We start from the raw sequence: 22,870 nt of genomic DNA on the forward strand, positions 1-22,870 counted from the left end.
CTGGAGAGAGGGAGGCTGGGATAATAAAAAATTCTGGAAAAGCAGTGAGGAACTGGGCTGGGAAAAGCTGCACAACCCCAGGGATGAGCAGCTTTGGGATTGGGATTCTCTTCATCCCAAATTTTGCATCCATGGGTCAATATTCCCTTCCCTTCCCTTCCCTTCCCTTCCCTTCCCTTCCCTTCCCTTCCCTTCCCTTCCCTTCCCTTCCCTTCCCTTCCCTTCCCTTCCCTTCCCTTCCCTTCCCTTCCCTTCCCTTCCCTTCCCTTCCCTTCCCTTCCCTTCCCTTCCCTTCCCTTCCCTTCCCTTCCCTTCCCTTCCCCTTTTCCCCTTTTCCCCCTTTCCCCCTTTCCCCCTTTCCTCCTTTCCTCCTTTCCCTCTTTTCCCTTTCTCCTCCTTCCCCATTTTCCCATTTCATTCCCCTTTTTTTCCTTTTCCTTTCATTTTCCCTTTTCCCTTCCCTTCCCCAGCTCCAGGACAGGTCTCACCTTCCCACCCCACCCCAACCCCTCCCTCTGAGCAGCTTTTCCTGCTCCTGCTCCATCCTCAAATTTCAGGGAACATCTGCTGGGATGGAGCTATTCCACAGGTGGAAAAAGATGGGAATTAAATAAACACCAGCAGCTGGGAATAAATTAAACCTTATTTGGGATGATGTCCCACAGGGAATGAATAAAAATAGAACGGCAGAAATCTGCCAGGGAGGTAAACACGGTGTTCCCATCATGTTTTCCTGGTGGGATTTGCCAGAGGGAAAACGGGATCCTAAATCTGGGAAGTGCAAGGATCAGGGCCTGAGGGATCCCATTTTCCTCTGTGGGATTGGGAACTGAGGCATTCCCACATCCCAGGCTGGAAAAAAGAAAGGATTTTCTGTGATCACTTTAGGGAGCAATTCACCCATAAATCAAACTTTAAAAAAAATGGCAGCAGGAAAACAGGAAGGGTTTGGAGTTGCAGGAATAGGAAAAGCAAAAAGAAAGCTGGGATAATGCAATTCCACTCCCAAAATTCCCAAACTGAGCCATAAATCCCCAATTTCCCAACTCTTTTTTGATCTCAGGTTTAGCAATGCCAGAGTTGCCTCTGGAATAAAATTCCAGCTGGTTTTGCTGCTCTGCAAGGAGAAGTGAAGGAGTTTTCCTCTGAAAAAAACCAAAATTCCTCTTGGAATTAAGACTTGCTGTCCAACAGGATTGATTCGGGGCCGGAGCCTCCTCCACCACGCCAGAGATTCCCCATTCATGTCCAGAATTTCTCCTCTCTCCTTGTTCCCCCACCCATCCCAGCATTTTCTGGAGGAATCAGAGGTTGAGAATTTTATTTTGGTGTGGATTTTTAACAGATTTTTAAATTCTCACCCCAGAACAAACGGCAGGAAGGAGCTGCCAGCTTTTCCAGGGATTCCCACGCAGGCAGGGCAGGAATTTCTGGTGTTTTCCTTAAATACCTCGGTGTTTGCAAGCTTTAGCAGATTTTTCCAGCAGGTGGCAAAGGATTTATTCCTGGATTTTTTCCTCACCCACTTTCCTGCTTTGCCTTCCCAATCCCGGGTTTCCAGAACAGGAGAATCTTGGAGCTGCAGCTTTGGGATCAACAATTTCCTGGAAATCAGGACAGGAATGAGCAGAATTCCTGCCTCTTTTCCCAGTTTTTGCTCCAAGCCAGTCCTAATTTTGCTTTATTTTCTGGAATTTAAATCTGGAATGTCCAGAAGCTTTCATGGCTCTTGGATTTTCCCAACCAGACCACCCTGCAGCCACTTCAGGGTTATTTCCATGGGATTATTTCCATGGGATTCCTGGGATTTGGCAAAGTTTTCTGCTTTTTGATGATGGGAAACAGAACCCAGGGAAGATGGATCGATCTTCCCAGAATCACACGGAATTTTGGTGGATTTTCCCAGCTTTCCTTTCTCTTTTAGTGGAGAAAATTCCCCGACTTTGCCACAACTGAAACGAATCCATCCCAAAAAAATGCCTTTTTTTTCACCCTAAAAATTCTTCCACTCAGCCCGAACTCCTTCACACGAGGGGAAAATCTGGGATTTGCCAGTGGAGCAGAACAAATTCCACAAAATTCCAGAGGCTGGGCTGGGCCTTGGCACTGGGTCTATTTTTAATCTCCCCCCATTTTAAAAATGTGGGGTAAAAACCCTTTTTTTTGAGGTAAAAAGGAAGCATTAAAATGTTATTTTTAGTACTCAGGGGTGGATTTGGTTGGAGAATTCCATCTTTCTTTATTTCCAAGAGGGATTTAAAGGATGGCTCCTGAAAATTGGCTGCGCCCTGGAATGGAGGAAGCAGAGTCTTACCAGAGCTCCCAAAATACTAAAAATCTCCTTTATTGTGCCCTGGGAAGAAGCAGGAGAGGGGTTTGCTCCTGGAATTCTTTCTTCCAGCAGATCTTTCCCAAGTGCACTCCAGAGAGATCATTAGGAAAAGGCTGATATTCCCAGAGTTCTGATCCCAAGAGCTTTGGGTCCTTATGGATAAAACCATTTTTATTCATTTTGGAGTGTTTTTTTCCCATAAGTGGGATTCTGAAGGATTTTGATAAGAGCTGGGCGTTGTTATCTTCCCAAGGTAGGAATATTCACCAGAAATTCCATCTGCAATGGGAAAATATTCCCAAAAATCACTGAGGAGAAAGACAGGAATGCAGGAATCCTTTTCCTCCAGGGAATTCTGGGAGCCCCTTTCCCTTCCTGACCCTTTCCTTAACTTTATTCAGAGTCTGGCATGGTAGAAATTGTAATTCCAGGAATTTCACCACGTTTTGGAGGCGCTGGAAAGAAGAAATTCCAAAAATAATGGGATTTTTCGCAAGTTCCAGTTTGGCTTTGTCCGGGAGAACAATCCAGGGATATCAGGAATTGTCAGGATTTGAATGGATTTATTCAAACCTCGTGTGAAAAACAATTTCAATGTTGGTGGTTGGCACCTCAGCCGCAACCCACGATTTTTAGGGAACAATTCCGTCCGGGAATGACTCACTGGAAGAAATTAGAAGTTTCGGACTTGTTTGCAAGTGGGGAAGTTTAATGGGATTTAAAGTGGGTTCAGTGGGAATGGAGCAGGAATAAGGCACTGCTGTGTTTCAGGATCAGCTTTCCCTGCGGAATTCTGGGGATTGGAAAACATGGAATTCAGGCCAGAATAAATCCCCGCTGGGAGTGGGAGCTGGGGGGAAAATGAGGCCAAAAAAAGGAATTTTTGGTGCGTTCAGAGCCTGTGCAGCACCACGGAGAGCGGCAAACCACGAACCCGTCCTCTCCAAGGACGGGGAATTTGGGGGGATAGGAGGAACAGGAAAATAGGACTGATAAGGGTCACAGATAAGAGAAATCCTTTTCTAGAGGCTCATCCATCCCAAAGTGGATTTAATTCTTGTTTTAAGCTTGGTTTTGAACACTCATTTAAGGCTTGACTTTAACTGATAAGAGGTGGAGGAACAGGAGAATAAAGCTGATAAGGGTTGAAGACAAGATAAATAATTTTCTGGAGGCTCATCCATCCCAAAGTGGATTTAATTCTTGTTTCAGGCTTGACTCTGAGTTTAACCCGTATGAGGCTGGAGGAGCAGGAAAATAAAGCTGAAAAGGCTTTAAAAAGGTCACAGATAAGAGAAATCCTTATCCGGAGATTCACCCATCCCAAAGTGGATTTAATTCTTGTTTGAGGCTCAGCTGTTGAGCATTCATTTAAGGCTCGACTTTGAGTTTAACTCATGTAAGGCTGAAGGAACAGGAGAATAAAGCTGATAAGAGTTGAAGACAAGATAAACCCTTTTCCAGAGGCTCACCTATCCCAAAGTGGATTTAATCCTTATTTTAGGCTTAGCTCTGAGCACTCATTTAAAGCTCGACTCTGAGTTTAACTGATATGAGGCTGGAGGATCCACTCTCAGGGATCCAGGGCAGCCACAGTTTCTCTGGGAATTCCATTCCAGACAGGAATTCCTTCCCAAAATCCCATCCATCCCTGACTCTGGCAGTGGGAGCCATTCCCTGTGTCCTGTCCCTCCATCTCTTGGGAATATTCCTCTCCGTTTCCTGGAGCTCCTTCAGGCCCTGCAAGGCCACACTGAGCTCACCCCAAAGCTTCTCCTGCCCAGGCTGAACATTCCCAGCCTTTCCCTATTGCTCATCCTGATTTTTGCTCCATGGGAAACAGCTGGGAAACCACGGAAAGAAAAACAAATTCCCAGCCAAGCTGCAAATTCCAAGCCCAGTTTCCCCCCAGGTGCCAAATCCAACCCTTTGGCTTCCCCCTCTGAGGAAAGTTCCAAGCTCAGAACTCCCAGGGGGAACAATCCAGCTGGGAATATCTTCCCGCAGCCCAGTTCCCCAGTTTGGCACCAGCTGGGTCTGGAATTCCAGCCCCTTGGAGAGGCTTTGACAGGCGCTGATTTCCCTCCCTCCCTCCCTCAGGAGCAGAACAAAGGGAGGTGAAGCCGCCTCAGCCTTGCTGCAATTCCCGATTTTCTCGGCGCAGGGAAAACCTTGGGCTGCAAAGTGGGAATGTCATGGAGCTGCTCCCAGATGGGAGCTGAGCTCGGGTTCTGGGAGCTCCCAAAGTGCTCGGGCTGAACACCAGCGTTGAAAAAACAAAATCAAAATCAAAATCAAAATCAAAAATTAAAATAAAAATTAAAATAAGTAACAAAAATAAAATAAAAATAAAATTTAAAAATAAAAATAGTAGTAAATTATAAAAATGAAATAAAAATAGAAGTAAAAATAAAGATAAAAATAAAATAAAAATAAAATAAAAATAAAATAAAATAATAAAAAATAATAAAAATAAAATAAATAAAAATAAAAATAAAACTTACTGCTGGAGATGGAATTCCTGAGAGAAGGAAAAACTGGGAACCAAGCACCATGGCTGGAGGTGGTGATGGATATCTGTGGATATCTCCAGAGCAGGGAGAAGCAGCAAACACATCAATTTATTTCTATGGCAACAGAATAACTCAGGGCTCACCAGAGCCCAAATCTCAGTTGGCTCTGGAAACTCCAAGTGATGATTTCCACTCTGATCCATGATTTTCCCAGCAATTTCCAGAGCTCTCATCCCGTTCATCTCCTTTTCCTCAGGCCGGTCAAGTTAAAAATCAGTATTTAAAATCCTTAGAGGAAAACATGGTGGGAATTCCAGGCAAAGGCTGGAATTGAATCTCAGAAGCTGGGATTGGATCCCTCAAGAGCTGGGATTGAGTTCCTCAGGAGCTGGGATTGGATCCCTCAGGAGCTGGGATTGGATCCCTCAGGAGCTGGGATTGAGTTCCTCACGAGCTGGGATTGAGTCTCTCATTGACTGGAAATGCTGTGTCTGGCAGGGATTGGGATCTTCCCAAGGCCATCCTGCACTTTGGGGAATTTTGTGGGAATGAGGAATGGACAAATGTCCAACCCCAACCCTCTGTGTAACCAGGAACTGCTTCCCTCTTTTCCAAAGCCTCCAACTTGATTTTTTTTTTTTTTTTTTTTTTTTTTTTTTTTTTTTTTTTTAGTATAAAGCTGCTCCTTCACCACTTGGGATGGTTTTGATTCTGTCCATTCCCAGCCTGGCCAAGCTCTGCAGATTTTCTCTCATTTCCACACTGCATCCATTGGGTTTGACCTTATTCCTCTGCTGGATGTGAAAATTCTCTGTCAAATCCTTCCCATCCAATCCATTTTCGGAGCAAAGGCTCCCAAAACTGGGAGCAACCCAAGGACCTTCTGCTCCTCAGTCCCTCTGCAGTTCTGAGGTTTAAAGGAATCTTGATTTAATTACTCCAGACCTTAATCAGAGTCAATCCAGCCCTAAGGATTCAATTCCAACATTTCCACCCAGTTCCAGCCAGGCTTGGACCCGAGTCTCTCCTGGAGGTGATTCCACACCCTTCATTCCTCCTCCTTAATGCCAATCTCCACTGGGAAAAGCTGCTGCCAAAGTTCTCCAGGAGTTCTTCCTTCTAAAAATAAGGATCCAGCTCATCCCTGCTGCCTCAGCAAGATTCCAAAGGCAGGAGGAGCCTCCCGAGCTCCTGTCCCCGAGCTCCCCCGTGTCACGCTTGCAGGAGTTGAGTTGGGCTGGTGCTGGGACGTGTGGCAGCATTTCCCCATCCTCAGCATTCCAGGGGGAAAACCCATCCAGGATCGCGCCGGGACGTGGAATTGCTGGGTGGGGCAGAAGAAGGAGGCTTGGAGCCGAATTAGGGGGATTTGGGAGGGGTTTGGACACGGATCATGGAATCCTGGGATGGGGCGGGTTAGAAGGGAGCACAGGGGTCATCCCAGAATGGGATTGCATCCTGAAATTTGGGAATATCCCCAAGGGAGAGACTCCACACTCTCTGTGGGATCTGCTCAGGGCTGGGCACTGCCCAGGGCAGGAGTTCAGGGGGAATTCCTGGGATCAGCCCCTGCACGTTCTTCTGGAGCAGAGCCCTCCCTGCAGGACAGGGACACCCAGGGACTAACAGGGACTAACAGGGACAGACAGGGACACCCAGGGACAGACAGGGACAGACAGGGACAGACAGGAACACCTGGGGGCACCCAAAGACACCCAGGGATACCCAGGGACAAACAGGGACAGACAGGGACACCTGGGGACACCCGCGGACACACAGAGACAGACAGGGACAGATAGGGACACCCAGGGACACCCAGAGACACCCAGAGATACCCAGAGACACCCAGGGACACCCAGAGACACAGGGGGACACCCAGGGACAGACAGGGACAGATAGGGACACCCAGGGATACCCAGGGACACCCAGAGACACAGGGGGACACCCAGGGACAGACAGGGACAGATAGGGACACCCAGGGACACCCAGGGACACCCAGAGACACAGGGGGACACCCAGGGACAGACAGGGACAGATAGGGACACCCAGGGACACCCAGGGACAGATGGGGCTACCCAAGGACAGACAGGGACACCCAGAGACACACAGGGATACCCAGGGACACCCAGGGCTGAGGGCCCCTCTCAGCCAGGGCTCCTCTCAAGGCTGAACAGCCCCAGCTCCCTCAGCCTCTCCCGGGCACGGAGCTGCTCCAGCCCTTCCTCATCCTCACATCCCTCCAGGAGCTCCTGTCCCTGCTGTGCTGGGAGCCAGAGCTGGACACAGCACCCCGAGGGGCAGGGTCACTCCTTGTCCTGCTGGGAATGCTCTTCCCAGCACATCCCACCATCCCATTGTCCTTCTCGGCCACGAGGACACGCACGAAGAGCAGAACCAGCCCAAATCCCTCATTTTGAGGCTTTTATCTCCATCTCAGCTCCCCTTCTGCTCAGCATTGTCAGTGTAAAAAATGTCACAAGCGCACGGACCATCAAATATTCCATCCAGCAAAAGGAGAGGCACAGAAAAATTCAAAGGAAAAGAAACTCTCCCGTCCCTGTGGAGTGCTGTCCCTGTGCCACCAAAGGTCTCTGTGCCACCCATGGGTGCCAGGAGCTCTTTTCCCTGTGCTCTTTGCCCTCTGCCCGGGGGAATCGGGCACTGAAATCAGGAGTGCAGGGAATGCTCTCCCGGGCTTTGTGTTCCCTCCATTCAGCCCCAACACGGCGCTGTTGGCTCGAGTGGGTAAGGAATTGAACCAGCCTTGAGAGCTTTTGAAAATCCTGCCTGTCTCCCAGCACAGATCCCGGTAAAATTCCTTTTTTCCCAGAGTGTTTATTTACAGGAAAAGCGCTGCTTTCTTCAGGGCAACTTAGGCACCACCGTGTTTATCCAGCAACATTTTCCCTAGCACAAACCGCCAATAAATTCTAATAAAATAAAGGTAATTCCTTTAAATTAACCCCATTTGGCTTCAAGCTGCCATTCCCGGCGGGATCATTTCTGGACAATAAATTGTGGGCATTTTCTGGGCGTGTTTGCCGAGCAGGTGATCCGAAGCTCCTCTCCTTGGCTGTTTGTCATGCCAAATTCTATTTTTATCAGATGACTCTTCCCATTGTCATGGCGAGAGCGGGCTGGAGTCTCGCTCGCATTTAGCAACCCATGCCCATAAATACATCAGCAGATTGAATTCCAGCCTGACATGCCAGCAGCAGCTCTGCCTCGCTTTTTTTTCCCCCCCGTGTTCACACGTCTGACTCAAGCACCCAGCTCTAATTGAAAAGCCTTAACAGAGGATTAAGATCAGATCCATTATTATGAGCGCGATGCTCTGTGCATGCTGATGAGGAGGGGCTGAGCTCGGAGCTGCTCTGAGCCCCCCCAGCTGCCCAGAAATTGGGGAGAAAACGCTTGGGGTGGCGCTGGGAGTGATGTTTGAATGTGTGACAGCGCAGGGAGGGTGCGGGGAGGAGGGGGGAGAGCTCTGCCTCACTTTTATCGCACTTGTTGCATCGCAAAATACTCAAAACCCCAAATACTTCAGCCCCTTCCTGCCCAGCAGCACCCCGGGGAGTTCAGGAGGGAGCGATCCCAACACCGGGCTCCCCTCGCAGCCTGGATTTTCAGCCCCCATCTTCCCACCAGGGAGCGATTTTAGGGCCTGACTCGGAGCCAGCTGGAGGAAAACCTCCCCACATGGGATCCCGCTCCCCGGGGAGAGGCGCGATGCGACCTTGGCACTCGGGCTCCCCTTCTGCCCGGGGACAGGGGCGTGAAGCCAGAGCCCCGCGGGTGTCAGAGCCCTCCCGCTGTCCCCAAACGCACCCCGGGCTCGGCTGCCGCCTTTGGGGGTCGGGAGGGTCTCGCTCGCAGCCTGCGGGAGCTTTTGGAGGATTGGTCGGGGCTGGACAGGAGCTGGAGCAGGGGGGAAATGCAGCTCTTCCCCCTCCGGCTCAAGCCCCGGGGCTGCGGGAGCGGCAGAGCCGGGTAAGGACAGCCCGGGATGGGGACGGGGAACGGGGATGGGGGGACAGGAATGGGGGAACAGGGATGGGGGAACAGGGAAGGGGAACGGGGGTGGGGAACGGGGATGGGGATGGGGAACGGGGATGGGGAACGGGGGTGGGGATGGGGAACGGGGATGGGGATGGGGAACGGGGATGGGGATGGGGAACGGGGATGGGGAACGGGGATGGGGATGGGGAACGGGGATGGGGATGGGGAACGGGGATGGGGGGACGGGGATGGGGCGACAGGGATGGAGGGACAGGGATGGGGAATGGGGATGGGGATGGGGGAATGGGGATGGGGATAGAGGAACAGGGATGAGGGAGTGGGGATAGGGATGGGGGACAGGGATGGGGATAGAGGAACAGGGATGGGGGAACAAGGACGGGGAGTGGGGCAGAGGCATGGAAAAGGGGACAGACATGGAGAGGGGGACGCAGGCATGGGGAGGTGGCACAGACGTGGGAAAGGGGACAGACAGGAAGAGGTGGCACACACACTCGCAGGTGGCACACACATGGGGAGGTGGCACACACACACACTCGCGGGGGCACCGGCGGGCAGAGCCTCCCTGCGCAGCGCTCCCGCTCCCCGCCGCTCCCAGCTCCAGCCCAAGTTGCCGAGCAGGGGGCGGCCCCAGGGCTGCGGCACCCCCGGCCCCTCCGAGCCCCGTGGCTCCTCCCGGGGGAGCGGCCAGCGCGGGGAGCGCTCCCGGCGCGGCTGCGGGAGCGGCAGGCTCCTGCTCCAGCGGGAGAGCAGCCCTGGAGCCGCAGGTAACCGCGGCCGGGAGCCGGGAACGGCGAGCCGGGATGCGGGGAACGGGAGCGATCGCTGCGGGGAGGGAGGATGGGCACGGGGCAGGCGGGGGATCCGCAAAGCGCACCCTGCTTGGGGGGGCCGGCTGGGGTGAAGGAGGCAGCGGAGCCGTCGGTCCCGCTTGTGGAGACACCGAATTTGCCCTTCTGAGGGGGTTTTGGTGCTGGAGTGGCTCCAACCTGGGTGGGGGATGGCGAGGGGGACCCTCTGGACAGTGATGTGACCCTGTCCTGGCTGGGGGTGCCCGGGAGGGATCCTCTGGGCAGTGGGGTGACAATCCTGGCTGGGGGTGCCCGGGAGGGACCCCGGTCGTGAGGACGATGCCGCGTTTGAAGCAGGAGCAGCCTGAGCGCGGCTTTGGAGCCGGGAAGGGACGCGAAAGGCACCAGCGGGCACGGCCCGGGGCCGCTGTCCCCCCGGGGATGTGGAGAGCCCTGGATGGGGCTCAGGGAGCGAGCAGAGCCCTGGGATAAAACACGGCACGGAGCGCAGGGGGTGCGAGCTGCTCCAGGGGGGGTCAGCGAGCACGGATGTCAAGGTCAAGGTGACATGGGGGGTCAGGCCAAGGTGACATGGGGGGGTCAGGTTGGGGCCCGGGAGCAGCTCCGGCTGAGCCCGGGCTGGCTCCCTGCAGCTCCCAGCCCCGGAGCCCAGAGCTTGGCATGGAAGAGCAGGGCAAGAACAGCCGGGCTCAGGCGGTTTGGGCTCAAGCAGAGACTTTTGTAGCTCTGGGGAGGAGGAGACCCCCGGGTGAAACCCCACAGCCGCTCCCAGAGTGCTGGGACCAGTCTGGGGGTGCTTGAGGGACCCCCAGCTCCTGGGGACAGCCAGGGCTCGGTGGCTGCAGTGGAGCTGCAGTGCTGGAGTGGGACGGATCCAAGGCAGACACCCCAAATCCTGGAATTTCACCCCCAGAGCTGCTGTTCCTGAGCTCCTTCCACCGCGGGGCCCGGGGCTGTTCCCGCTCTCCCTCAGCCTGGGAGCAGCCCCAGGCTGGAATTAGCGCTCCTGCACCCATCTGGAATAGCCCTGAAATCTCCGCGTGTCCCTGGATTGCAGAGAGGAAGGGCAGAACAGAAACCTCTGAGGAAACCCCTGGGTTTGGGGCTGTGCTGGAGCTGGAGCCGGGTTTGGGAGCTCCACCCCAGCCCCCCTGCCCGGTGGGGGAGCAGAGATGGAGCTCCACAAGCTCCACACCTTGCTCTGCCTGGAGCAAACCCAGCCTTAAATCTGGGGCCAAACCCAGCCTTAAATCTGGGGCCAAACCCAGTTTAAGTCTGGGACCAAACCCACCTTAAATCCAGGAGCAAATCCATCTTAAATCAGGAAGCAAACCCAGCCTTAAATCTGGGACCAACCCAGTTTAAGTCTGGGACCAAACCCATCTTAGATCCAGGAGAAAACCCATCTTAAACCAGGAAGCAAATCCATCTTAAATCCAAGAACAAACCCAGTTTAAATCCAGGAGCAAATCCAGTTTAAATCTGGGACCAAACCAATTTTAAATCGAGGAGCAAACCCATCTTAAACCTGGGACAAACCCAGCAGCATTTGCTTTCCACAGGTGTTGGTGTGGCAGGAGCAGCTCAGCCCAAGTGAGTAATCCCCGAGCACGACTTAAACGTGTTTGGGAAAAAAAAAAAAAAAAAAAGCATTCAGCCAAGATTTGGGTTTATGGGTTCTTTCATGGGTTGTTTGCTCCTAAAAAAATAGGAGCAGCTTCTCAGGTGCTCTGAGAAAACCTGAGATGAGCTGAGGGGTAACAAGGTGGTGCCAAATATACAATTTTAAAATATTTTTTTGGGCTTAAAAGCGGGAAGAAGTTGTTGAACTTGGAATTCAGCTGATGGGTGCTTAGTCCCAATTCAGAGAGTGGAAGCAGAGGAGCAATTTCATGTGAGAAAGTTTTGTTTTCAACAGAGAAAAATCCATAATTTGGTTTTTCGAGGCAACAAATGCCCCCGAGAAGCATCAAAGGCAGATTTGTCCAAGGAGAAAGTTCCTTTTCAGGAGAAGCTGAACGGATTCCTTGGATGTTTTTAACTCCGGGTGGTGGGAATGGGAAAAGCGAGGTGTCCCTGCTGCATTGTACAGAACATTTTCATCCCTCAGAGCTGAGGCAGCTCTCAGGGTGATGCTGCGTTTTCCTGCTGCTCCCACCCAGCTTTCCCGGGATTTTTGAGTTATCCCAGAGCTGCTCTGCCAGGTGTCCTCAGCTCCCTCCCTCTCCTGCCTGCTCCATCCGCCCAAACCCAAGGAATGAGGCCCCACGGGCTCTCTGGGAAGCAGCAGGTGATGGACACTCAGCTCCAAAAGGGAGAAATTATCAAAGCCCCAGGGATTTATTGCAGCCAGCTCCACGGGATGGGAGTTCTGCTGCCGGGAGACAATTCCTGGAGAGTTCTCCGGGGGTTTTTCCTCCCAAGGCAGTTTGAAAAGGCTGGATTCCCACTGGCTGTGTTATCCCTCATTATCCTGCTGCTGGAAGCAGCAACCTGCCATGCTGGTGCTGTAATTCCATTCCCAGCGATTATTGTGGATAAGAGAGTGATGATTCCAGAGGCAAACAGGCAGCAGGATCCAATCCAGCTTGGAAAATCAGTTTTAATTCCTGCAATTCCTGCCTGATCCCTGCCCCATTCTCATGCAATGTTCTCCATGGAGTTATTTTTGCTTTCCTGCTGTGACCAGAGCCAGGGAAAACTTCAGCCTTGATCTGTCTGGGCATTTTTAATTTGAAATTAAAAATTTTAATTCGATTTTAAACGTTTGTTTTTCCTTATGTTGGGATGATTTTTTTCAGTCGCTGTTCTGTTAATCCTTGGGTTTTTTTCCCCCAGGTTTATTTAGGAGTTTTCACAAATGTGAAATTCTAACACCATAACACCTCTGCTATTTATTCCCTGAATTTTTTTTTTTGGGAAGCAGGGACAGAGATATATTCAGCTGCTGTGAATGCTGATTTTTTTCCTGGATGCTGCTCTGTTAAAACTTGGAATTCTGTCAGTGATTATTTTCCAGGTCTACATTCCCAGCTCCTCGATTTTAAGCAGAAAACCCAGAATTTATGGACAACCCCAGGGTGGGGGCTTGGAAATCAAAGGGGGGAAAAAAAAAGCTGGATGAGAGAAAATCCCCTGGAGGCGTGTTTGTTATTAATCCCTTAATTAAGAACACCAAACAAGGCTATGAGGGATCAATCAGCGCTTCTTAATTACCTTTAATCATCATCTTTAATCACCCTTTGTGGAGGTTCAGGGTCGTGGTGACAAAAGGAGCTGAGGCCAAATTGTGCCGGTGATGGACAAATTGTCACCTGGACAGGGGGAAAAATTCCCTGTGCTCCTCCAAGGCAGCCAGGAAAACATGGATTTGCAGCTGGTCAGGGTTTTTTCCAGGAAAAATCCCGGAATTCTGGTGGCTGCGAGGCAAAGGCTGAGGGAAGCAAAGGTGGAATGGGGATCTGGGTTTGGTTTGCAGATCTGAGGGACTTTGGGACATCAAATCCTAGGAATGGGGAATGTCCAGATGGAGTAAATTCCTTCCTGGTGCTGAAAAAGTCAGGGAAGAGTTGGAAGGATTTGCACCAGAGCCTTAGGAAAGGGATTTCCCCCCAGGGAATGCACTGGGACATCCCTGGAATTGTCCACATCCAGGCAGGAGCAATCTGGGATAATGGGAGGTGCTCATGGATGAGCTTGGAGGTCCCTTCCGACCCAAAGCATTCCAGGGTTCTGGGATTCCCTTCCCAATCCACTCGGTGTGACAGGGAATGTTGTACAGTTCATCCCACAGAACAGAAATCCCGAGGGAAAGGTGAATATTCCCACAAACCCACGGGAACAGCCCCAAAACGCTGAGGTGACAAAGTGTCCCTGACTCCAGGAAAAATCTGGCTGGTGAGGGAACGAACCTGGAAGTTCCTCTCTGTTGGAAAATCCAAAAAAATCCACAAAAAATTGCAAAAAAATCCGCACCTCTGCATGGAAAGCACATCCAAGTCCTTCATGGAAAACCTCTGGAATGCCAATGGATGGCTGGGAGAGCCCGAGGCCCCCTGCAAACAGGGATCTGGGGCTGGAGGATTCCTCCAGGCGGAGAAGAAATTGGAAGTATCCAAAGAAAAGAGCTCCTCTTTCCAAGGCCTGAACTCCAGCGGTGGTGGAAGGACCAGGACTGAAGTTGTTGTGTAATTCCTCCAGTCCCGAATCCAAGGATGTGCACTGTGGGAAAAGGGACTTTGGAAAAAGTGTCCTTTGCCATTTTTTAGAGGATGAGCCACCTCCTGACCTTCCCTGCTGAGCTCTAGCCCTGCTTCTTTCCATGCCTTCCAATTTTTTCCAGGCTCAGATGGAAATTTGGGCTTTTCGGGCCCAGCCTGGATGTGCTGAGCTTGTCTGGGAAGAACATTCCCAATCCCAAGGATGCAGCTCCATGGATATGAGTCTATAAACCCCAACTGCCCCATCCTGTGTATTTTTCCTTCCTATTCTTTCCTTCAGTGATCCCACTGGGGTCACAGCAGGAAAATGGGAATTTCCAAACCTATCCCAGCCGAGAATGAGGGGTCCCAGCTTCGGCTTCTCCCAGAATTCCCCCATAAATAACTTGAGGTTTGCTACAACTCAGAATTTCAAAATAAGTTGAAGATCAGTATTTAAAATTCCACTTTTTCAGCCAGAACTGGAGTTTTCCTGTGTTATTTTGTCCAAGCACTGGAGTTTTCCTGTGTTATTTTGTCCAGGCTCTGACCCACTCCTGTTTAATTTATAAGGAGCTTGGCTGAGCTCTGCCTGCAGCGGGATGTTGGGAATTGCAGGGATCCTCCCAACACCTAAACCCCAAATATTCCAGCAGCAGCACATCCAGCTCCTCCTGCCCCATCCCCACCCCCCGGAGCTCCGGCAGCTCCCTCAGCTCTCCCTGCACTCCCGATTTTCCCCTGGTGCATCTCCACCCAGCCACGTGAGACACCTACTCCCCATCTGCACATTCCCAAAGCAGCTCGGCACATTTGTGATTCCTCCCGGGAGCTGCAGGGGCTCCTCCTCTCCCCCAGGTTTTCTCACCCCAGGAGAAAGCCCAGCCATGATGGAGGTGGTTTCGGATTGCTCCTGGAGACAAGGAGTTTTTCCAGCGCTGTGGGCTGGCTGTTTGTGATTCCACATCCAAACCCCCGGATTATTGTGGGAATCTGATCGACAGGTGATGGCAGCAAGAATTGCTGGGTTTTTCTTCCACCTTCACCAGGATTTGCTGTGGGATTTGGTGCTTTGAATCTCCGTTTTTAATAGGTGATGTTTCCAAGTTTCTCCACCTGATAAATTGAACCCCACTCTGACAAAAAGGTGGAAAAATATTCCTGGGAATCAAGCTCGCCGCAGGAAAGGGGCGTTGGAAAATCTCCACCTTTTTCAGAATGGCTGGTAACATTTATTCCAGCTTCAAATCCGCTCAGCTGTCCTGGAGCTGCCCACTGCAGCTTGGATTTCCTACAGGAAAAAGGGATTTTTGGGATAAAAAGCAGTTCAGGGTGAGAGGAGAGGATGCAGGAATACAAAAAATAATCTTGAGAGATGGAAAAAAAAGGGGTTTATTCCTTCCCCTCTCTGTGCACACAACCTGACCTGGTGGGGAAGATCTCAGACATCATCCTTTCTGTCTTGCAGCTCAGGGCTTTTTTTCCAAGGGTTTTCCGTGGTCATGGAAAGTTTTGCTTTCTCCCCTGATGCCAGTTCCAACCCCAAAACCTTCCACGATCCCAGGTTGCTCCAAGCCCCGTCCAGCCCAGCCTTGGACACTTCCAGGGATCCAGGGGCAGTCACAGCTTTTCTGGGAATTCTATTCCAGGGCCTCTCCACCCTCACAGGGAAAAATCCATCACAGCTACACCCAGCCCTGGATCCTGGGAAAATTAAACAGAACATGGGATCTGCTGGGATGAGCACAGTGATTCTCCCATTGTGCAATTCCTTTGTTTGGAATTGATCCCATTCCCTGTCTGAATAATCCAACCCCAAATCCTGAATAGAACAGAAAATGGAAGTGATTGTAGAAGTCTGCTTTGAATTCACTCTTCCTGTCTCCCTTTTCCTTGAATTTTTGAATTTTCAAATTTTTGAATTTTTGAATTTTCCTTCTAGGAACAAGATGCCCCTGAAGTTTGATCTCTCTTAAGAGGAAAAAACCACGGAGAGAAAACAAAACCCCATGGATCCTCTGTACTTTTCCAGCACGTTCAGCATGGAAGCTGCTCCCGGCGAGGTGAACTCCTCTCTGCTGCCCAACACGACGGAGAACGGGACGCTCCCGGAGCCACCCCCGTTCCAGTACATCCACAAGGTGCTCATTCCCATCTGCTACCTGCTGGTGTGCGCCGTGGGGCTGAGCGGCAACGCCCTGGTCATCTACGTGGTGCTGCGCCACGCCAAGATGAAAACTGTCACCAACATCTACATCCTCAACCTGGCCGTGGCCGACGTGCTCTTCATGCTGGGCCTGCCCTTCCTGGCCACCCAAAACGCCATCTCCTACTGGCCCTTCGGCTCCTTCCTCTGCCGGCTGGTGATGACTGTGGACGGCATCAACCAGTTCACCAGCATCTTCTGCCTGACGGTGATGAGCATGGACCGCTACCTGGCCGTGGTGCACCCCATCAAATCCACCAAGTGGAGACGCCCCAGGGTGGCCAAGCTCATCAGTGCCACCGTCTGGACCTTCTCCTTCTTGGTGGTGCTGCCCGTGATCATCTTCTCGGACGTGCAGGAGGACTTCCAGACGTGCAACATGAACTGGCCAGAGCCGGTCAACGTCTGGTCGGCGGCGTTCATCATCTACACCTCGGTGCTGGGCTTCTTCGGCCCTTTGCTGGTCATCTGCCTGTGCTACCTGCTGATCGTGGTCAAGGTCAAGTCCTCGGGGATCCGCGTGGGCTCCACGCGGCGCCGCCGGTCGGAGCGGAAGGTCACCAGGATGGTGGTGATCATCGTGGTGGTCTTCGTGTTCTGCTGGCTGCCCTTCTACACCATGAACATCGTCAACCTGATCCTCATCCTGCCCGCCGACCCCGTCCTGGAAGGGCTCTACTTCTTCATGGTGGTGCTGTCCTACGCCAACAGCTGCGCCAACCCCATCCTCTACGGGTTCCTCTCCGACAACTTCAAGCAGAGCTTCCAGAAAGTTCTCTGCCTCCGGAAGGGTGATGGAGCGGAGGATGGAGACCCCGTGGAGCACAGGCAGGAGAACAGCAGCCGCCTGCAGGAGTCCATGCTGACCCAGAGGAACGCGGAGTTCAACGGGCACATGCAGACCAGCAAGGTGTGAGGGCATGGCCGGGCACTGCAGAGTCCCCTGGAGGACTTGGGGACTTCAAGGTTCATGCAAAAGACAAATGTGGAGCCCTAGAAGATCCAAGAAATGTACACAGAGGGCTCTTCCCTGCTTTTCCCAGCTGGAAGTGCCAAGCTCTTGTGGTGTCCTGATGGATCTGACATCTGGGACCACTTTGGGTCCTTCGGGGAATGATTTCCAGGCTTTGTACCCCTCTAGTGATGCAAGCCAACACTAAGCCAGCTCTAATTCCCTTGTTAAGCTTGGCTTAAGGCTGCTTTGCACTGCTGGGATCAGCTCCGAGCAGCAAACAGCTCTGCTGGGATCTTTGGGAATTCTTCAAGGGGATTTCTGAAAGGAAAATGAGATTTCTTCAGAGTTTCATGCAAAAAAGGCACCAGCACTGCTCTGGAAATGGGTTCTGATGTGCTGGGTGCTGCCTTTGCTTTGTTTTCTTGTCATTAACCCATCCCAGGGAGCCAGAACAGCCTGGAACCATTCAAACAAAGCCAGAAAGGATAAAAAAACCCAGATTAGGAAAACATTCTGGAAAGGAATCAATGTAGCCATAACACTTCCACCTTCCCACCCCATGAAATGTGCTGTGACCCCCTTGTTGTGATGTCAGTGCTGATGGCTGTGGGCTCCTGGGGAGATTTTGTGTTCATTCCTTGGTTCTGAGTATAAGTCTGGACTCAAAACTGCATTTCCAGAAATTAAACCCAGCTCAATCTCCTCCAAGTGTAAATCTGGACCCAAAACTCCATTTCCAGAAATTAAACCCAGTTCAATCTCCTCCGAGTGTAAATCTGGACCCAAAACTCCATTTCCAGAAATTAAACCCAGCTCAATCCCCTATGAGTGTAAATCTGGACTCAAAACTGTGTTTTCAGAAATTAAACCCAGCTCAATCCCCCCCCTGACTAGTGCAGTTTCCAGGGGGTGTTTGCACTTCAATCCTGGAGGTTTTTCCCAACTTGAATCATTCCATAATTCCATTTATTCTCTTGGATGTGACACTCCCAAAGCCAGGAACTCACTGGACACACCGAGATACAACCACAGGATGCACCCAGAGCCCGGCTGGGACCATGAGTAATTTACTCCCAGGTTTCTCCCAGTAGCAGGCAGTGCTCACCTGTCCTACAGCGCATTCCAAATCCCAGCACAGCCAGGTTTAACTGATTAATTAATAAAATTAACTTTTCCCATAGGTTTGGTGTGAGCTGAGCTGTGATTCCCTCAGTTTTCCACCTGAAATGATTCCTCCTGAAAGCTCCCGAGTGGGAAATCACTGGAAAGCTCAAGGTCGGGGCAGGAAAATCTGCCTTGGAAAGAAAAAGGACTTTAATAAATTCAGATTTCTGGGAAGGAGCTAAACCCTGGCTTGGGCAGAGCAAAGAGCATTTCTTCCCTCTTTCCATGGGGTTTGATCAAATCCTTGGTATTAACCAAGGGAAGTTTTATCCAGAGGGAACAGACCCTGGAAAAGAGGTGGATGAACCTGGGCCTCGTTTTCCACACGCCCCAGACCAACCCCACCTCTTTTCCCATCCCCTCGGATCAGGATGGAGATCCCAATTCCCAGAAACCAGAAATTCCAGCCAGCCCATCCAACATTCCACGTTGGTAATGCTGCAATCCATCATATTTAAGGAGCAAACTTAGGAAAGCTCTCAATGCCCCAATTCCCAGGAAAATTCCCTTTCCAACCAGCAGCTCCCTGGGGAATTCAGTGCCATGGGAATGCTGCTTTGGAAGAGTTGTTTCTTTTTCCTGGCCCAAGGAATATTTTTTTGGGGAGCAGCTCCTGCAGATCATCTCTCCCAGTGCCAATCAGCCTTTGCTCCACAGGATTCCCTCCCCACCCTAAAAAAATCTTTCCTCAGACCTGCTCTATGCCTTAGGAAGCTCCGCTGGCTTTTCCCTGAATCCCAAACACGGTTCCTGGGCTTCTCCTGGCAGCTTGGCAGTGGAATTTTGAGGAGCCAGCTGAGCTGCCAACGTCCCTGCACACATTCCATCAAAACATGTCATCCTTCCACAAAGACTGACAAATTCACGGGAAAATCTGTCCTCCCAGCCAGCCCTTCCCAGGAAGCTCCAGACAGCATCGACACTCCCCAGATCCCTTTTTTTTTCCACACATTCCAACCCCAATCCCTCAGCCCCAGGGACTGAGTGACATTTTTAATACCTCAACAGACAATCCTTCCAAATTCCAGCTTATTCAGCTTTTCCTTTGATTCATCCAAGGATTCCAAATGTTGGCTCTGCTCTGCTGGAAAAAAAAACCAAAAAACCACCCACGAGAAGATCATGGAAAATTTGCCTGGTGCCCATCTGACCTTCAGGAGGTGGAAAAATCATTTGGATAAAATAAAAATTAAATAAAATAATAAATAAAAAATAAACTGGAATTTCTGGTTCAGGCTCCAGCTATGAATATTTAATGAGATCCATGCAATAAAGGGAATTCCAGCTGCTGGATACCAAAGGATGTGAGGGAAGGGTGTGTGGAAAAATCCACCAAGCAACCTTTGGGATACAGGAGCAGCTTCCTTCAGGGATTCACTTTTTATTCCATGAAAAATGGGTTTATTTGAGGGGGGGAAGTCATGGATTCAGTTTGGACAAGTGGCATTAGGAGTCAGCAACTCCAAAGGGCAAATTCCAGGTGGGCATCCCAGAGGAACTGGGATTAATGGGCTTCACTGGGCACTTCCCGTGTTTCAGCAGGGTCACCATGGAATCCTCTGGCTTTGGGATCTCTCCTGGCTGCTTCCCAAGGGAGGAAAAACCCAGGAAAGTGCCTGAAGTGTGGAATTTATCCCAGGATTTTTCAATGGATTGATGTTGCAGTAAGAGCAGGGCACGGATGGAATTTTTGTACCTTCCCTCTTTAACTCCCAGTTAAACTCCCAGCTCTCTGTTCCCCGAGGTTCCGGGATGGGATTATCCCTGGGATCCAAACATTCCCTGTGCCACAAAGTCCTTGATCCATCAGCAGCATCCTTAAATCCTACAAATCCCAGTTTCCGGTGCCTTTCCCTGCTCCTTGGAACTGCAGCTGAGGCAGGAGCGGCTGATTTCATTCCCAGATTTATTCCCAGGATATTTTATCCAGCTCCAGCCCCTCACTCACCTGGAATGCCTCATCTGCTCACCTCACCCTGCTCCTGGTTTTCCTGAACCATTCATTCCCGCCCGTTTGGGTGTTGTTTGGAGAACTCCATGGAAATCCGGCGCTGTTGCCATGGGATGGGCGACGCTCCGGGGTTTCTGTGTTCCCTCTCCCTTTAACACTTAATCCTCCCTATCTGCCCATCATTCCCTGAAAAGTCACGGAAGGTGAAGCTGTCCCCGCTGGCTCCCGGCTCCTGAGCCTTTAAGCCCTGGATCCTGTTCCTGACCTCAAGCCAGGAGTCATCCCAAATATTGGATGTATCCCATTCCCCCAGCCTGGGATGAACCTGCTTTTCCCAACAGGAAAAGCAGCAGCCCTTGGGAAAAGCTGGGAATGAACAATCCTGGCCTGTGGGGGTGGGAGATAACACAGGAATTTCCATGGGGATTTGACCCTGGATTGAAACGCAGCCCAGGCCTGGAAGTGCAGTGACCTGGAAATTATCAGGGAAGAGTTTTCCCTTCACCTTCCAATGATCACCTCTGCTGGCTGGATTTGGGGTTTATAATCCTGGTTTAATCTCTCTGGGATGGGAGATCCAGGACTGCAGCCCCCACTGCTCCCGAGGATCCCTATTTCATATTCCAGAGGGAGATTTGGGCCTTTTCCTCTCCCTGCTCCAGAGGTGAATCCCACCACGGCTTTCTCTGGGGAATTTGGTGGGAAAAAATAAAGGATAAAACCCCCTCCAAGGCCTCAAAGAATTTATGCACTCCTGGCTTTTCCCAGCAAAACAAAGAATCATGGAATGCTTTGGACTGGGAAGGACTTCAAACTCATCCCATTCCAACCCCTGACATGGGCAGGAACAATTTCCACTATCCCAGGGCGCTCCAAGCTCTGGCCTTGGGCACTTCCAGGGGTGGGGCAGCAATGCTGGGCACAATTCCTGCACCCAGGAGGAACAACAGAGCCAGGCAGCACAAATCCCAAGCACAATTCCTGCACAATTCCTGCTTCCAAGAGCCAGGCAGCACAAATCCCATGCACAATTCCTGCTTCCAAGAGCCAGGCAGCACAAATCCCATGCACAATTCCTGCTTCCAAGAGCCAGGCAGCACAAATCCCATACACAATTCCTGCTTCCCCGGAGGAGAAGCGCTGGCTCTGGGAGCCGTGGTGACAGCAGCTCCCCTGGGCAGGGTAATTAATTAATTATGCATTCCCAGAATTAATGAGAGCATCCTGTTTGCATCCCTGTCCCGTTTTTCCACAGATTCCAGCCCCATATGCCAGGTGCCAGACAGGGCTGACGGCCCCACATCCCTCACTTGGAGTTCTTTTATTTCCTGACGTGTCTGTGCCTGGCTCCTGACAGGAATCAGAGGCATTTCCATGGAATTAATTCATGGCACTCGACGGTGTTTGGCTTTTTCCAGCACGTTTTCAGGGAGGGAAAAGCACATCCGTGGATTTCTAACCTGACAAAAACCTGGGAGCTGAGCTGGGCCATGCAGACAGAGGCAGGAAATGGGAATGGAGGGTTCTGCATCCCTGGAATCACAGGATCACTGAGGTGGGAAAAGATCTCTGACAGCACTGAGCCCATCCCTGTCCAGGTGTCTTTTCCATTCTGGAAAAATTCAGGATTCTGACTTAAAAGGGATGAAAACACAGAAAAACAGGGGGAAATGATCTGCTGGAGGAATTGTTTTGGATTCTTCCTTGCATGGAAAAAGGGAGACAATTCCAGTGTGATCCCCTGGGAATTCACAGGCTCTGTGCTGGGTTTTGGATCAGCAAAACCCCAAATCCAGTGGCAATTCCTCAGTTTCCTGCACATGGAATTGCACTCCTGAAGTGGCTTTGGGATTGCAGCATTCCAGCCTGGAGCCAGCAGAGAGGGATTTGCTTCCAGAATGATCCAGAGAGGAAGCAATTCCTTGGAGAGCTGATTTTAATGTGATTTTCCCTGGAAATAGCATTAGGCTGTCATTCCCAACGTCTGGCAGGAATTGTTGGGTGCCCAAATCTCTGCAGCAGCTTTTGGCTGGAATACAAATGCAGCTGGGGAGGAAACATCCACACGTTTGGAAATAGGGAAGCAAATCCCTCCTCATCCCAGGGATCCAGCTCATCCTCCCTGTTTGCCCATTCCTGAGGGGATGAACCTCTTCCCACATCTCTTCTGGGGCCAAATCCAACCCTACAAGGACACAAATCCTGAGTTTTCCCCACAGGAAGGCCCTGTCCCATCAGAATCCCAGGGAGTTTTCCTAGAAAAGCTGGGAGTGAACAGGAAATCTCCCAAAATTAAGCAAGGGAAAGGTGCTGAGGGCAGAGAGCACACACGGATTTTCGGGGTCCTGCTGCCTGGATCTTGCCAGGAAAAATAAAATCACTCAGGAAAATCAAGAGAATGAGGAATCCTCGGGATTTACAGGAGCAGAGCAGGGAGCAAGAACAGGGAACCCCCAAATGAATCCCACCTCTCATTCCAGGGAAGTATGGAGATTCCCAGGGAATTGGAAACTGGGAATGGGAATTGAGATTCTCATCCTGTGCAGGGATTGGGAATTGCCATTCCCAGCCTGTGCAAGGTTTAGGAATTGCCATTCCCAGCGTGTGCAGGGATTGGGAATTGGCATTCCCAGCCCGTGCAGGGATTGGGAATTGCCATTCCCAGCCTGTGCAGGGTTTGGGAATTGGCATTCCCAGCCTGTGCAGGGATTGGGAATTGCC

General features: G+C 51.2%; 1 protein-coding gene across 1 annotated transcript; it reads left to right on the plus strand.

Annotated features, from left to right (window-relative positions):
* Positions 1–9,430: 9,430 nt before the first annotated feature.
* Positions 9,431–16,995, plus strand: SSTR5 (somatostatin receptor 5). Its single transcript, XM_068207257.1, has 2 exons — positions 9,431–9,629; positions 15,816–16,995. Exon 2 carries the CDS (start codon positions 15,883–15,885, stop codon positions 16,993–16,995), a length of 1,113 nt encoding a protein of 370 aa, XP_068063358.1. The 5' UTR covers positions 9,431–9,629; positions 15,816–15,882.
* Positions 16,996–22,870: the final 5,875 nt, after the last annotated feature.

The sequence above is a fragment of the Anomalospiza imberbis genome, chromosome 16 (assembly GCF_031753505.1).
Source record: "Anomalospiza imberbis isolate Cuckoo-Finch-1a 21T00152 chromosome 16, ASM3175350v1, whole genome shotgun sequence".
In the NCBI taxonomy this organism is placed as follows: domain Eukaryota; kingdom Metazoa; phylum Chordata; class Aves; order Passeriformes; family Viduidae; genus Anomalospiza; species Anomalospiza imberbis.